This window comes from Vanacampus margaritifer, chromosome 2, assembly GCF_051991255.1.
Source record: "Vanacampus margaritifer isolate UIUO_Vmar chromosome 2, RoL_Vmar_1.0, whole genome shotgun sequence".
NCBI classification, from domain to species: domain Eukaryota; kingdom Metazoa; phylum Chordata; class Actinopteri; order Syngnathiformes; family Syngnathidae; genus Vanacampus; species Vanacampus margaritifer.
The window spans coordinates 19,120,282-19,136,833 of NC_135433.1; the positions used below are offsets into that span (position 1 = coordinate 19,120,282).

Below are 16,552 nucleotides of genomic sequence, written 5' to 3' on the forward strand. Positions count from 1 at the left end.
ACGAGCGCCAAAGCTTGTCTTCCAAACACACACATGCTCTGGGGAGTGACACTTTTTGAAAGTGGCCCTCACTACATGCAGACGCACAGCCTGAAACATGAAACGTTACGTTGTGTATTGTATTATAAAACTGAGATCGTTCCTCCATTTGGCAAAATTATTGTACCTCAAGATTATTTTGTTGCTTTATGAACTTTAAGAATTAAGAAAAACACACGATCCTTCCAAGCAAAGGGATAAGTAAACAAGCTAGGCTATGACATTTGGAGAAGAAATGCACACAGGCCAACTGTGCTGTGTGATTTCCAGTACTGTGATTGTACAATGTACAAAAAGGCATTCTTGAGGTGGAGAACTTGTTAACCTGGTGGAACACGTAATAGCAGCTTACTATTCAGTTAGAGAACCGCCCCATCTTGTTTAGAGAAAATTAGCTTGTAAATGGAGTACGTACTGCAGTGTTGTTTTTGTTCTCTGCAGTAGGAAAACACAGGCATTTATTGTATACTAATGTACCACATAGGACTCATTTTTGGACTCTGGGGTTTGTTTTCGTGGGCCACAAGGATACAGGTATGTTCCAAAGCTGTCAGGCATCGAGGAAAAAAATGTGAGTGTATGTGAGAGTAATTTCGAAATGGTGGTGCAACAGGTTGTTGTTACACTGGTTTCCTGTGTTTGCTGGAGTCACATCATTGTTGTGCTATGCTTCATGATGTATATTGGATTCTGACAACAAACTGCTTTTTGATGTGATTATTTGCACGATAATGTTTTGAAATGATGTTTTAAAACATACAAAAAACTTTGATCATCTGTGTTTAAGATTAATGTCACTCAAAATCTCTCAAACTATTAATAAACCTTGATGTTCATATTTAGTGCAAATTGCTCAGCTAAATATTACGTATTTTTCATGGGAAGAATGTGTCAAACTCAGAGGTAGGCCTATAGCAGCCAATGTCAACTATTTGATCATTCAATGCTGATTGGTTCACCCAAAAAACAATATAAAACTGTTCGTACACTTTGTGATTTTTATATTTACGTGCTACGGTGTTTTGAATGTTCATTTTAGGTGTCCTATTTACAGCCATAATATTTGACAGCAATAAGTTTAGTAATAAAAAAAATAATAATAACAATAATAATGCATTGCATTTATATAGCGCACTCAAAGACGCTTTATAATGGAATGGATACATTATTCTTGCACTCACACATTCACACCGTGGTGGCGGTAAGCTACTTAAGTAGCCATAGTGGTGGCGGTAAGCTACTTAAGTAGCTGACAGAAGCGTGGCTGCCAGTGTGCGCCTACTGCCCCTCCGACCACCACCAAGTAGCAATTTTGTCTTTTACCATGAATAGTTGTTCACCCAAAATTCGGGTTAAAACAGTTCATATACACTTTGTGCTCTTTGTATTCAATTATTATAGTATAGGTGCTACTGTGCTACAGTGTTATGATCTGACATTTTAGTGTAAATTACTCTAAATAAGAGATTGTGTCTTCTTTTTTTCTGGGAAAACGTGTCCTTCTCGCAGCAATACCATTTTATTCTAATGTGAACACACACACTTACACACAAATGTTTTTTTGCAGTCACTTTGGATAATAAATACCTCGCCATTCATTTCACAAAATTTCATTAAGAGTGCTGCTCTTTATATTCAGCAAGCACATACGCCAAAGGAGTCAAATGTTTCAGAAGAGTACAGCAGATTTACGCAACATTTTAGTACAGTGCAGTATTTAGTAATCTGTGCCATTGGTACCATTCAGCATCGTCTGGCAAATCTTGTTCGAGGATAAAGGGGCGTTGATGATATGATCCAATAGTAACCGAGCATTGCTTTGACGAGCACCTTAGTTAACCAATAGATGAGCTCCTTATGTCGCGCTCACGGAATGGTAGGTCGGGGCTTCATCGGAGACGTCCCTGTTCAACATGGAGAACAGAGGGGAGAAAAAAATGAAGGCAGGACCACCCTAAAAACTAAATTTTGCTCACTTAGATGTAGTTCAACTTTCAGATACCGAAACAATGGACGCCTAGTTGTAAACGTCACACTTGGTTCCGGGACTCTCACGTAGGTTGGACGCCATTTGGATTGTCAGACGGCTTTTTTGTACTGCAACCACGCGAACCGGCGACATGCAAAAGTGTCACAACTATTAAAAAGAAAAAAAAGCAACGCCCGTCCAGAAGAAGACCACTTATCGCTGAGGAGGGCCACGCCAAATCGAAAGTAATTATCGGAAGCAGTTAAGCGTAGACGTGAACCCTCTTCGGGTAGTTTAGGGTTATTGGGTGAAAGGTGGCACCGCTGAGTGTTTACTTGAGGTAAGTTAAGTTCATGCATACGATTTTTGGGGTGTTTGCAGGCTAGGCTAACACATGTGACCTGTATTACTACTATATTATATAGTACGCTTGGTCATGGATCAAACCTCAAAATGACAGTTATCTTAACTTTGGGAAAAGCAAAAATGCATCCTAAATTTAGCATAGACTCCCACAAACAAGTGTTATTTTCTACATATTCATCACTTCCATCTATCTACATCAGGGGTGGGCAAACTCGGTCCTCGAGGGCCGGAGTCCTGCAGGTTTTGGATGTTTCCCTTCTCCAATACAGCTGATATATGATCAGCTCATGAGCAAACTCTGTGTAAGCCTGATAACGATCCTGTTGATTGGAATCAGCTTGTGATGGAAAAGGGAAGCCTCCAAAACCTGCAGGACTCGAGGACCGAGATTGCCCACCCCTGATCCACATCATCTGCCGGATCCGACTGTCCTTTTTTATGTCAATATCTCTGTCAGTCTATCATGTATACAACCATTCATCTAATACAACCATTCATCTAATCTAATGTAATCGTATATATCTACTTTTAGAATGCACAATGCAGCGAGTGTGTCAGCCTCTTTGGGCTCATTGGGGCTGCTGCATCTTTTCGGGGTGTCCTGGCCCTGGAGTGTTGTGGCCGCACTCGTTGTGTACCTTGGTACCAGCAGCTGGAAGTACTTCTACGTTGCGGCGCTGACTGCAAAGAGAGATATCACGTAAGTCAAACTTGCCATGGGGCTCGTTGTAATTTCGGGCCTCTCATGTACAGTGTAAGCATAAGATGCCAAAAAATATAGTTTATTGCTGCCTTGAAAAATAAGCACCGTGCGTCAAATGTCTCAAGAAACACAATATCAGTTGGTGCCTCTAGATGGCTGTAATTAGCTGTAGTATGACATCTTTTGCGGCATTTCGCCAATAACGTAATTATCATAATACTCGCTCCTTGCACAATGAACCTGGCATCTATAGAGCTGACGTTTAAGAGAAAGCGACGCTATATGCAAGATGGATAATAATTATACATATTGTATTGTAATATACTTACTATATCTAATCAAGTAACATTTTCAGGATTTGTACAATTGTTGTTGAAAAGGCTGCTCTGTTTAGCATGCACAATTGAATATTATATTGAAATTATTAGCTGTCAAACGATTACATTTTTAAATCAGATTAATCGCATTTTAGAATTTTGATTAATCCCGATTAATCGCTTAATAAAAAAAGACTTTTTTATCAACCAAATTTTCGCCAAATTTGAAGAGCACTGGTTGTGTTCATTCTTTTGACATTTAATGTTATGAGGACGTCTTCAACATTTTTTGATCCACTGCACACGCTCATCCTCCTCTTTTTCTAATCAGTTAATCAATGACCCCAATATTTTGACATGAACAAATATTCTAAATGTGATACACAAACATGTATTAAATGCTTTACTTTAATGCATGTAATTATATTTATTGCTAAAACACAACCTGTGCTACCTGTCGCGCTTAAGGATAATCTATGGTCACAATTAATAGTGCGATTAATCTGCATTAATTAATGATTAATGCGAAAAAAATTTTTGTGATGAATTAATCAGTTAACGCTTTAACTTTGACAGCACTAATTGAAATATATATTATTTAATACATTATTATTTATTAAGCGTACATGGCATCTGTAAAGCTAAAATGCATGCACTACTTGTAATACTACTGTATTACTACCATAGCATTTATATATATTATTTAATATACCAGAAAAATTACCATGAAAAAATTCAAATAAAGGCTACAATCCATTTTTTTTTCAAGCCTCACCAACTTGTCGGTCCGCCGTTTCACTATATTAAAGAAAAAGCCTCCTGAGCCAAACATACCTGTTTGTTGTGTTTAAATAAAGTTAATTGATTACACGGGAGACGAAAACCCACATCTGCCGTTCATTAGTCCGCCTTTTTTTTTTTTTACGTTTCTCGCCGTTGGTCATTCGTCAGAAAAACAGGTATCCGTCTGCGACGGACCAACCAACTGCCCACCTCTGTAATTTTGTGATATATCCCCTATTCACATTCTTATGAACTACATTTATTTTTACCCACACACTGATTGATAAAAATGAATGAGAATTTTTCCATACATTTCAATGGAAAACATTACTTTGGTTTGCCAAATTTTCTGGTTACAAATGGACGCATGTAACCAATTAAGTAAAGTAACCTGAGGTTCCACAGTACATACAGTAAATAACTAGTTATTAATTGATATATTATTCATCTTGTGATCAGTTTGGTGATCAGTTTATTAAAAACTTGCTGTTCTGAGAGCCTAGCATTCAAAGCTTTCTCTTAACTACACAAAGAAAAAACATCAACCAAGCAAAAAAAAAAAAAACATCAAAGCTCATAAATCAAGGTACCACTGCATTGGCAATTATCATCATCTATTCTCTTTCTCAGTGGCCTGTGCGTGCTGGTAAGAGTCAAGCTGGCTCTGTGGCGCTACATGCGTGACGGAAGCAACATCGTCACCATTTTTGCTCAGACGGTGAAACGCCACCCAAACAAGATTGCGCTGATCTACGAGGCGACAGGGGAATCGTGGACGTTCACCCAACTGGACCAACTATCCAACTCGGTGGCCAACTGGGGCAGAAGTCAAGGCTGGATCACTGGAGACGTGGTGGCCCTCTTTATGGAGAGTCGACCGCTGCAAGTGGCGCTCTGGCTGGGCTTGGCCAAGGTTGGCGTAGAAGCTGCTCTCATCAACTTCAACCTCCGCAAGGACTCCCTCCTGCACTGCATCGGGGTGTCTCGGTCTCGGGCTATTGTGTTTGGAGCTGAGCTTGCAGATGGTAAGAAAGAGAACAATGTACTTTAACATGAAAAACAAAAAACAGCGAGACCAACTTTTCTTTTGGTCTTTATCCTTCATATCAGCCATGTTGGAGATCAGCGCCTCCCTCAGTCAGTCCATGGTGAGGTTTTGTACCGGAGACCTCAACACTCATCACGTGGCCTATCTGGGTGCGACACCCCTGGATCCGATCTTAGCGTCCACACCGAGGCACTACCCTTTACCTTGTATAAAGCATAAAGGCATGAATGGTTAGTAGCGCAGCATGGCTTTCTGGCTTTAATTTTTATAATTATTGAATCAGACGGTTATTATTTTCTGTTTATTAATTCATTGATTTGTATATTTTATACTTTTATTTATTCATCTGTATTTATATTTTAAATGTTATATTAAATCAGTTTTATTATACAGTATTTTTAAATGTTTTTATTTTATATTAATATTTTCTTTCATTTTTAAACATCAATTCATTTTATATCATAATTGCATACTTTGTTTTATGATTTAAAAAAAACTTAGCACACAACATTAAATAAGTGGTGCCTTGAAATATGAGTGACCCGACAGCGTTTCCATTCTATTCGTTCACCGCCGGCGCCCCACCATTCTTAAAATCATAGCCGCCGCTCCTTCAAATTTCCAATTAAAGCAGTTGGGAGCTGGAGAGTAGTGCAGCCGGATGGATGGTGAAAAAGGCGACCAGACAGCACTGCAACCGATTTACCACAAATGCGATCAACTTTACAGTGTTTTCTGGTATTAAAAAAAAGGGCGTAAGTGCACGTTTTAATGTAATGCAACGGATCTTTGAGCCATAACTCGTTCGGATCAAGTGCGAGGACGAGTCAAGATAGACACCACGCGCTGCCTGCTGAAGGCCAACCAAAATAAATGGCTACCAACTAATACATAGACGTCAATGCAATAGGGTTGGTATTCTTTTATTTTGAAATTGACCCTCGACGCCTACGGTGGCGTGTCCACTAACATGACTCGTTACGGTCCACGATATTTTGTGGCCGTTTGTTTTTTTGTTTTGTTTGATTATTTTTTTCCTTTCGGACACATTATTACAGGTTACATCATTTGCAGCATTGCCATCCGAAAGAAGGGCTGACGGGTAGAAGCCATGGCTTATTAGTAATGCGTCCCTATCGATTCTTACTATATGCATCAGTCATATACATTGACTATAGAATAGAATAGAAAGCACTATATTGTCATTATACAGTGCACAACGAGATTGGGGTAAGATACTTGTCAGTGCCATAAGTAGAAAAAAGATAAAATTAAAATAAAAAACAAGGAATTAGGAATATGTGCAATTGCATGATTCACTATGTACAAGATATTGCATAGGTCAGTAAATGGCTTTGAAAGTGGAGTATCTTTCCAGGATAATAAATATGGGAATATGCACAATACAACTATTAAACGAGATAGAGGGCAACAGCTCAAACAGCTGAGAGCCGGGGTGGGACCCGTCTTTGATAATGTTTTTAGCTCTAGTGAGGCATCGGGTAGTGTAGATGTCCATCAGGGAGGGCAGAGGGCAGCCGGCAATCCTCTGTGCTGCATTGACAGTCCTCTGCAGCCTCACCCCGTCTGCCTCAGTGCAGCTCCCGTACCAGGTGGAGATGCAGTACGTGAGCAGGCTCTTGATTGTTGGCCAGCAGCAGCTTTTTGTCCACGGTGTTCTTCCTGAAGACTCTCAGGAAGTGTAGACTCTGCTGGGCCTTCTTTATGACCAGTGTTATGTGGTCTGTCCATGTGAGGTCCTTGGAGATCTGGGCTCCTACGAAAGTCGTTGATTCATATCATTATCAATCCCAGACTTAAGTCTGCACACTCCTCGCTCAGTTCATCTTCAAAGATGTCCGTGTATAAATTGCAGCTAGCAATCATTTGGAATTGGTAAATCGGTTCCCGGACGCCTATGATTGAATGAAGATCCGACAGTTTTTTGTCCATGTGTTCTCAATAAGTCCATTTTTTCTCAATTGTCGCGCCCTTCTTGCAATGTCAGCATTTCGTTTTGTGAGATTTTCATTGACGTAGACACTGCCAATGTTTACGTCATATGAACCTACGGTATGCAAATTGAGACGACTGTACATCAGCAAATATGGTCATTCTGCACCTTCCCCCAAAAATGGTGCAACCGAATCATGTGCGGTGCGACCAACTGAAAAAGTTAGTGTAGAGCCCTGCAAACACCACAGACCCCACTTCCTTGACAAATTAATTTCTGTCGGGCACGACGTGAAAAAAAAGTCTACCGATTTTTCACAACTCAAATTGTCCTGCCCCCTCTGCTGAAAAAACACTCCCCGATTTACCTTTTTTTTTTTTTAGATACAAACCATTGCTCGGGCCATTTGACTTGCGAGCAAAATTTGAGATAGGACGGCTTGGGGGTAGGCGATATTGCAAAAATAAAATATCACGATTTTTGCTGCTGGTAGCTAAGTAAAAAGCACCTTTTAGAAATAAAGATCACAATATGAGTTACGGCTGGACTAGAGGCCACTTGTTGCAAGAAGCTGCACATTTTGTATTTTTGTGTGCCACTGTTTCTCTACAATCTGTGTAAATGCAGGGAATGGCGGTCTTCTTAAAAGTAAACTACGACATCCAATGTCATATGGCGTGAGTTTGGAGAACGCTTCTGTGAGGGTCTTCTGTTTTGGAGGAGCAGGCATGAGCTGTTGTCGCTGTTTTTTTTTGGTTTTTTTGTGTGTGTTTTTTTGGCTTTCGCGATATGGCTCTCATTGTATGTGTGGGACGCTGCCGTTTCAGGTGATTGAATAAAGTTCGTAATGTTGCCGTAACTTGTCTTCATGCTCTGCTTGCACACTTTGCAATGCAACGATTTTTCACTTGATCTTTATTGTCTGGCGTAAAACCAAAACAGTTCCATATTATGGATGATGAATTTCTCTTTGGAACAAACTCACTTTAAGCCTCCTCCACCATATGCGTCCTGCTTGTTTGAGGAAAACAGGGGCCAGGGCGGGGGCATAGTGTGTGCTACAGTTGATCACATCGATTGGTCGTCGTATAGATCACGTCACTCCCAAGGCAGTGGCAAAAGCATGGCTGTCCTTTAGTCAGTGAAAGAAAATGAGCTGACGGTCACACAGAGCTGAAATGCTTTGCATCGCATTAAAAGCATTTGACAGAAATGACAGATCGTCAGCCCTACATATCTTCACACGATTTACGGTAATATTGTCACATCACCCACCCCTAGTACGACTTGATGATGACCGTGAACTCTACCCACTGTAGCAGTTTTGCAGGTGGTGAGCAATTGTTCAAAAAAAGAGCCATCAAACTGTATTGTCACTCCCAGTTGACGTTTACTGTCAAACTTAACATAAAACGAAAAGAAAGACATGTATTTGAAAAAGATAGCTTTCCCATTGTCTTATTTAATAAAACTGTAGCACTAGTGAAATGAAAAGTGACAAAAAAAATCTGCCCTCTCTGGCCCCATTTTGGACTTCTAATAAATTTTATAGGAAACCATCGCGTTAAACAAAAACAATCAATCAGACAAAGTGGTGAATGATGTGATTTCAATCATTTATTTTTAATTTTTCTTATTAAAATTATTACAAAACGTGTTGGGTTTTTTTGGAAGGGAGGGGGGCTGGAATGGATTAATGGCATTTCCATGTTTTTCACTGAGGGGAAAAGAGGTGCGTGTGTTTTTTTCATAGTTCAAGGCACCACGGTATTATCTTTATTTTGTATCTTTTATATTTTTGTTACTGATATTTTTATGCTTTTATATTTTATACGATACACTATGTATATTCTTAGACTGGAATCTCAATGGACCACCATGATATTGACAGATGACATTGTATCTGCAGTGAGAGCAGAGAGCAGGTGGAAGAGCTTTAAGAAAGGTGGAGGCATGCGTTGGAATGGAAAGGAATGACGATTAGCCGGGAAAGGTTTAGAAGGCAGCCATGATGTACAGCTTAGACGCAATGGCACTGAAGAGACGACAGGAGGCAGAGTTTAAGAAGACGTTGAGGTTCTCTTTAGGATTGACCGGGTTGGATAAAGTTAGAAATGATCTCATAAGAGGGACTTTCACATCTTTTATTGTGTTTTCTCTACAAGTACGCTCTTATTTGCTTAGTGTTTACGTTGTTGTTCATATTCATACTGAAGAGTATTTGTAACTGGGTTCTCTGTTTTCTTCTCCTCTGCAGACAGTTTGTTTTACATCTACACCTCTGGCACCACAGGACTACCCAAGGCTGCTATTGTCGTGCACAGTCGGTATGTTATTCTTTACAAAATGTCCTCCCTTCCCAAAAAATAGTAGCACGTGTATCCATGGACATCTGAAAACAACTGTGTGTTCTACAGGTACTACAGAATCGCTGCTTTCGGTTACTATGCATTTCGTATGCGCCAGGATGACATCATCTATGACTGTCTTCCTCTCTATCACTCTGCAGGTTAAATAGATTATTCTTTGTCAGCACTTGATTTCCCACCACTAGGGTGCGCAAGTGATGTGAAAACTTTCCTCTTTTTCCAGGTAACATCATGGGTGTCGGTCAGAGTCTGATCAACGGCCTCACTGTTGTCGTCAAGAAGAAATTCTCTGCGAGTCGCTTCTGGGATGATTGTATCAAGTACAACTGCACTGTAAGAGATTTACATTTTAAGGAGTCATAATTTGCATTTAAAGTAAAAAAAAAATTATACCGTGATGCTTGAGGCTTTTGTGCCTGTCATCATCATTTCACACTTAACGAGGAATAAGTATTAAAGTGCAATGTGTACCACAAAAACACATTGATAATCCCGACTGAAGGTATTGATATTAGCTTACTAACTTAACATGTGACACGCTCTGGCAAAAAGGTCCGCATGTCGGAAAGTAACAATTTGCGTAACTGCCCCAGATAGAGCAGGTGGGAAATGTTGATTTTGAGATTTCTCCAAAAATAGTCTTCCCAGCAGCACAAAAGTTAAAATTGTAGTAGAAGTGTATGAAAATACAGAATAATTAGGAAAAGTGCATCGTTAGTCAACGTCAATGTTTATTAGCAGACTTTAGCTAGCAACGCGTCTCACAAACCTGCCTCGAGTAACCCTGAATTCCTCGCCTCGAACGCAACTTCACAAATGATTGATACCAATACATGGGGTTTTTCTGGCTCAAAATGAGACATAGGTGGTATCATCCTGACTATGATGGGTGACTACCGATACCAGATATTGATATCGTTGCCAATACCATTTTATTTTAAGGTATCGGTACACGCAGCGGTGACCTATACCATTATTGGCCGCCTTCCTGCAGCCATTTTTCAATCAGGGACTAGAAATGAGAAATTGTATGAATACAAAGTTGCCATTAATTTTTGCCATTTTTTAACTACAATCTAGTGTTGCACGGGATACCGGTACCAGTACCGTACCTTGATGTTTTGGCGTCAAAAACGGCTCGGTATAATTTTTTCTTAGTACCAGTACTTAAAAAAAGAGCTAATGTTTTTCGTGGAGAAGCAGAAGAAAAAGCAGCAATTATTCCTGCAGTGGACTCAAGGTGCGTTCAATGAGCAGGCACACAGAAAGAAATCACAATCATGCATAGAAAAAAAGCTCAGACGACTGACAGAGCAACAGACACAAGTTGTGGAATGGAGAAGAGCAGAGACATGCACGCACACTCAAGCAACGTTACATTGAGTCATTGGAGTGCCACTGTATTGCCAATATTTAAAACTAATTACATCAAATGCAGTCAAATACAGTACTTCAAGAATATGGCATACAATGTGAAAGCACATACAGTATAAACATAAATATATACAGTATGTACATAAATTAACATGTATACATCCCAATATTTTGAATAAATAAAAACTAATTTGTCAGTTTTAATTTTGCTGCTTTGCTGATGTTTTTGAGTTTTGTCGAGGTACCGCTATCGATGTATTTTATGCAGGTATAGTATCAAAGTCAAAATTCAGTAGTAGTAGTAATAGCAATAGTTCAGCGTTGTTGTAAAACACTATTATGTTCATTATATATACTGTGTTTTTATGACTTTGGCAATGGCTGTAGCTCGCCCCCTCTGCCTCACAACCAGGAAATGGGCGTGCGCAACAGTTGCTCCATGATCTGTTTCCTCTTCGGTACATTAAAGTTTAAAATAAAGAAGAAGAAAAAGAAAGCTGTTTCTTCTTCGGTTGTTGGTTCAGGTATTTCCAGTGCACTGTTGTTGATATAGCGCCTCCATAATGGCGCAACACTGCAACTGCAGTTAAAATGTTGCTGCCGAGCTCAATCAACAGAGCTGGAGTGCTGTGTTGAGCGATATCAGTGGCTCAGGCTGGAGGTGGCGAGCAAATTAGGTGGAGGTGGCTGCCTCTGAATTCTGTACACAGGAAAGACCTTGCAATAAAAGTCGAAATACACCATAAAGTAACCATTCAGCACGAATCATCTTCAATTCCGGAATCTCTTACTTTAACGAGTCTATTTTGACTTTAACGTAAAATGAACTATGCATTGCACATTTCACCAGGGTGAGACTTGACAGCTAGGAGCAGCCTGCCCTGCTGCACCTGCAGCATGCACCTGCACCCCAAAGTAACGCGACAGCGACTCGGATAAGTGTAAATGTTGTGATGTGAAATGCCTTGTATGTGATAATGTTGGCCAATCCATTGTGGGATGACAACCAAATATGATCTATAAAATATAATATTTGAAAATGAAAAATTATGCAATGTTTTTTTTCAAAGCGAGTCTTGCCACGGCCCGCCCCAAAATGCACGCAGCGCATATTTGGAGTGACTTGTGCTCCTATGTGTTACATTGAGAACAACAACAAAACTGTTGAACCATCAAAACATTTTCATTTTATTTATGTGACCAAATTCATTTGAGACATAACATCCATATTACTTGTGACAGACTCACTACACCAAATGGCAAATAATCTTTTAATTGACATAAAATTATGAAATCAAATTTCCCACTGTGGTAATATGACCTCTTTTAAGCAAGAAAATACCACAAGGAGCAAGAATAAAATAACCAAACTTTGGCTGATGCCTCAAAAGATGAATTGTAAGCTGAATGTGATCTTCAAAGTTGAGGCTGATGTCATCTGTGGAGAGGTCAAACTTCCTAAAGTTTTTTAAATGGTTCAAATCTTGGACAATGGCCCTACTTGTGATCGAAATTGACTTTCCACTGACATTTTAACAGTTCCTGAAAATTTCAGCTTAATATCTTTTTCCTAAGGTACTGGTTGCTATTGACATTTGAAAGATGCAAGGACCAAAACCTTAAACCATTTTTTTCTCTAAACTAGGGATTTCAACCTTCCAACATTAAAATTGCTGTAAAATTTGTGTAGAATTTCATTTTTTTTTTGGGGCACGCGAGGATGCTTTTGCCAGAGCCGGTCACATATAGCCTACTGTCGCTAGTAGTTAGAATGTACTGCTCCTGCAAATGGTTAAGGAGAGACACATAACTTTCAATCGCTTGATTGAATAGAGAGACAAGAAAAAAAACGGACATGAAATAAGCACAAGCTGCTGATGATGACCGCAACTCTGAGTCAGTCTCTCAACACACAGACTGGCTAATGATTTAGCCTGTTAACAGCAACAAGGTAACATTCACTGATACCCACATAAGTCACAAGGCTAGGCTCATCATACACACTCAAAAACACAGATGTTAAAGCGGAAACGTGATAATGGCGATCCCAAGTGGAAAAAAAATTCTGACCTCACGTTATTGTGTTTAAAATGCAAAATTAACTTTTATCTGAAATGTATCTATGGGATAGCCTAAAAAAATTGCTAGCTGCAGCACTAATTATTGAATAATTTCACTTGTAGGTGGTCCAGTATATAGGTGAAATTTGCCGCTACCTGCTGTCTCAGCCGGTACGACCGTCAGAAAAGGCCCACAAGGTTCGCTTGGCGTTTGGAAACGGTCTGCGTCCAAGCGTGTGGGAAGCCTTCACCGAGCGATTTGGCGTGGCGCAGATTGGCGAGTTCTACGGCGCGACCGAGTGCAACTGTAGCATCGCCAACTTGGATGGCAAGGTCAACATTCACGCCGATCTTTATGAATATCATTTGATAGAATGGATGAATGAATGTACGGTAATAAGTCTCCATTTCTAGGTGGGTGCCTGTGGATTTAACAGTCGCATTCTGCCCACTATTTACCCCATCCGTCTGGTCAAAGTGGACGAGGACACGATGGAGCTGGTCCGAGATAGCCGGGGTCTTTGTGTGCCCTGTCAACCTGGTGACTAATACGACTCTTTCTTCAGCTCAATGTGGTAAATGTCTTGAAAGGAACCCACTGGATCCCCAATCACCCCCCCCCCCTCCCCATGTGTTTTCCAGGTGAGCCAGGGCTCCTGGTTGGCCGCATCGACCAACAGGATCCACTGAGACGCTTTGACGGTTATGTTAACCACGAAGCTACAAACAAGAAAATAGCCCAAAATGTATTCAAGAAAAACGACTCAGCCTATTTGTCAGGTTAGCGGTCATTTTTTGTTTCTACCAAAATACACTCAGCTAATAGTCATTCTTGACAACATTGCATTTTGAGGTAGCGCAGTGGCCATGATCTTCCTGTGTTTCCTGTAGGTGATGTTTTGGTGATGGATGAATTAGGATACATGTATTTCCGCGACCGCAGTGGCGACACGTTCCGCTGGCGGGGAGAGAACGTGTCTACCACGGAAGTGGAAGGCATACTGAGCAGCCTCTTGGATCAGACTGATGTGGCTGTGTATGGCGTGACGGTGCCAGGTAAGCGCAACATATATTTCGTCCTACTTGTACACTTTATTGGGATACACACATACGGATTTTCAACACCATAACCTTTTTTATTTTATTTTATTTTTTTATTTTTTTATTTTATTTTTTATTATTATTTTTTATTTATTTTTTTTTTTTTTTTTACATGGGACACCCCAGACATGATGAGGAAATGCCTCTACACCACTACATAGTCATTCAAGTGTGACAAGAATTGTTATGAGTAAAGCAAACACAAAACACACCATCTTTGATAACAAGTCACGACACTTCTGTTGGGTGTGAGATGTTAGGTTTGCAGGAATGGTAGCGCTGCGTATCATCCACGAATCAATGAAAGAGAAAATTACTTTTACAGAAAAAGAGCACCCCCCCAAAAAATAGAGAAGAATGCAAGGGCCACTTGTAAAATCATTCGACTATTTATTACATACACAATTTGATCAACTTTCTGTTAAAGGTGATAAGGCAAATTATTGAGGATTTTTTCAAGGTTTTGGGGTGGCCCTCGCCCCTGTACTCCACTTTACTAGATCCACCCCTGCAATAAACAGCAGACAAATCTATAAGATGACAATTTTTAAAACTTTTACTAGTTTTATTATTTCTTTCAGGATCACTAATATGATATCTTCATAAATCAGAGACAGATCGGAAAGTGGAATAAACTATTTGCTTCTAAAATTGAATCATCTTTATTTAATAGATTATTTTTTAACAGAAATTCTGTTATTTTAGTCATAAATAATTTATTAGCATCTTTACATATTTTGAAAATCTCTAGTACATAAACCTATTAACTGCCTTGCAAGCCATGTAGTATATAAATATTTATTTATTTTTTAGGGGGGGGGGGATCATGGCCACTGAAAAATGGATGGCGGGCTGCAAATGGGCATAGTTTGGACAGTTAAGAGGTAGATGATGAAGAGCAGGAGTCCCGGGACAGCGCCCTGGGGTATACCTGTAGTGACTGGGGAGAATTTTGATGAACTGACAGAATTTTTTAAAATAAATTTAAGGTGTCACAATACTTGACCTTCTCCTGTGTGTGCTCAGATGTCGAAGGGAAGGCGGGCATGGCCGCCATTGCGGACGGCAATGGCACTTTCGACTGCGTTGCATTCCTGCAGAAGGTCCAGACTGCTCTCCCGCCTTATGCACGACCGGTGTTCCTACGACTGTCACCGACTGTCGACACCACAGGTAAACCGCCGCTAATGAGTTCCCTTTTCTGAATCACAGCGTCTTACATTGTGTCTTCCACGTTCCTCCATAGGTACCTTCAAAATCAAGAAAACCAGGCTGCAGAAGGAGGGCTATGACCCACGACTCACAAGCGACCGGATCTACTTCTTAAACGTAAAAGTCGGCCGCTACATAGCGATAAACGACGAGCTCTTTACTGCCATAACGGAGGGCCGAGTGAATTTATGAAGTGGAATTCTGGAATTTTAACTCTTCAGGAAACAGAGTTGACGTGACCACTCACTGGGGCAGCACTGTTACAGGTGATTCCTTTTTTTTTGTTTGTTTTAACACAGTAGGAGTAAGATGACGCATCACGGGAGGGCTTTTATTACCTCTTCCACCTCACAGAGCCTTCGCCGCACATACTTTAGTGGTCATCCTGACATAAGAGGACAGTAACTTTGTCACAGGGAAGTTATTCTAATTTGGGTTTAGCAACGCCAGGAAGGGGGTTTCGAAATCATACTAATATTTTTAGTGCCGTGGATGAAAAAAAACTAATCCATCTTCATGTCCACATGACTCAAAAGCAACAATCGTTAACGTGCCTTACGCTCCAAACAAATTCTTATTATGGAGTTTTATGTGAAAAGGATTTTAAAAGAAATTGTCACCTTTTTGCGCTCTCATTTCATGTAACACGTCTAGAACATTTAGTGACATCCGCAGGTGATAAAGATTTAATATATGCATCCTTCAGATGACAGCTTTTGTGTGAACTCCAATTAAATATCCTATCCTAAAACGTGCCTCGAGTTTGTTTTATGGTATATTTAACTGGTCTGTGAGTCGTAACTTGGGTGTCTGCAAAATAATTAGCAATATTGTTTTATTATACTCCTTCCTACCCTGGCTTTGAGCCAAAGAAAGCTCTGATTTGTTATCATTTCTATAGAACAGGTCATGAATATTTAGGTTGAAATGTTCAAAAAATAACTCTCATGGCTCTTAGCACTATGCGGTGAAGTTCTTAATTGGTGTTAGAATGTTGAAAAAAGATTCTTTGTTCTCAAGGGGAACCCGGTTCAGCAGTTGCATATTTTCCAATTCATGTTTTTTTTCTATCCTTTATTACTTGCTGAGGAACTCGCTTACTTGCAGTTTGCCATGCAAAATAGATACCTCTCTGCCCACAAACTCAGCAATAACGAAGTTGAGGTATTGCTGTACTTGTATGGAATCAGGTTGTTTTAGTCAGGATTATCCCAAATCTACATTTCCCCAACTCAGTTTAAGTTCCCTACTTAGAGC

At 40.0% G+C, this 16,552-nt stretch overlaps 1 protein-coding gene across 2 annotated transcripts; it reads left to right on the forward strand.

Annotated features, from left to right (window-relative positions):
- The first annotated feature begins 441 nt into the window (after window positions 1–441).
- Window positions 442–16,046, forward strand: slc27a1a (solute carrier family 27 member 1a). 2 transcript variants are annotated; one of them, XM_077558158.1, is made up of 13 exons: window positions 442–573; window positions 2,907–3,074; window positions 4,808–5,202; window positions 5,288–5,455; window positions 9,437–9,506; window positions 9,597–9,688; window positions 9,772–9,881; window positions 13,106–13,315; window positions 13,397–13,523; window positions 13,625–13,762; window positions 13,874–14,038; window positions 15,110–15,256; window positions 15,330–16,046. In XM_077558158.1, the coding sequence occupies exons 2-13, from the start codon at window positions 2,908–2,910 to the stop codon at window positions 15,485–15,487; spliced, it is 1,947 nt and encodes a 648-aa protein (XP_077414284.1). In that variant the 5' UTR covers window positions 442–573; window position 2,907; the 3' UTR covers window positions 15,488–16,046. The 2 variants fall into 2 exon arrangements, with proteins under 2 accessions (XP_077414284.1, XP_077414283.1); XM_077558157.1 differs by lacking the exon at window positions 442–573 and adding an exon at window positions 1,920–2,348.
- The last annotated feature ends 506 nt before the right edge of the window (window positions 16,047–16,552 follow it).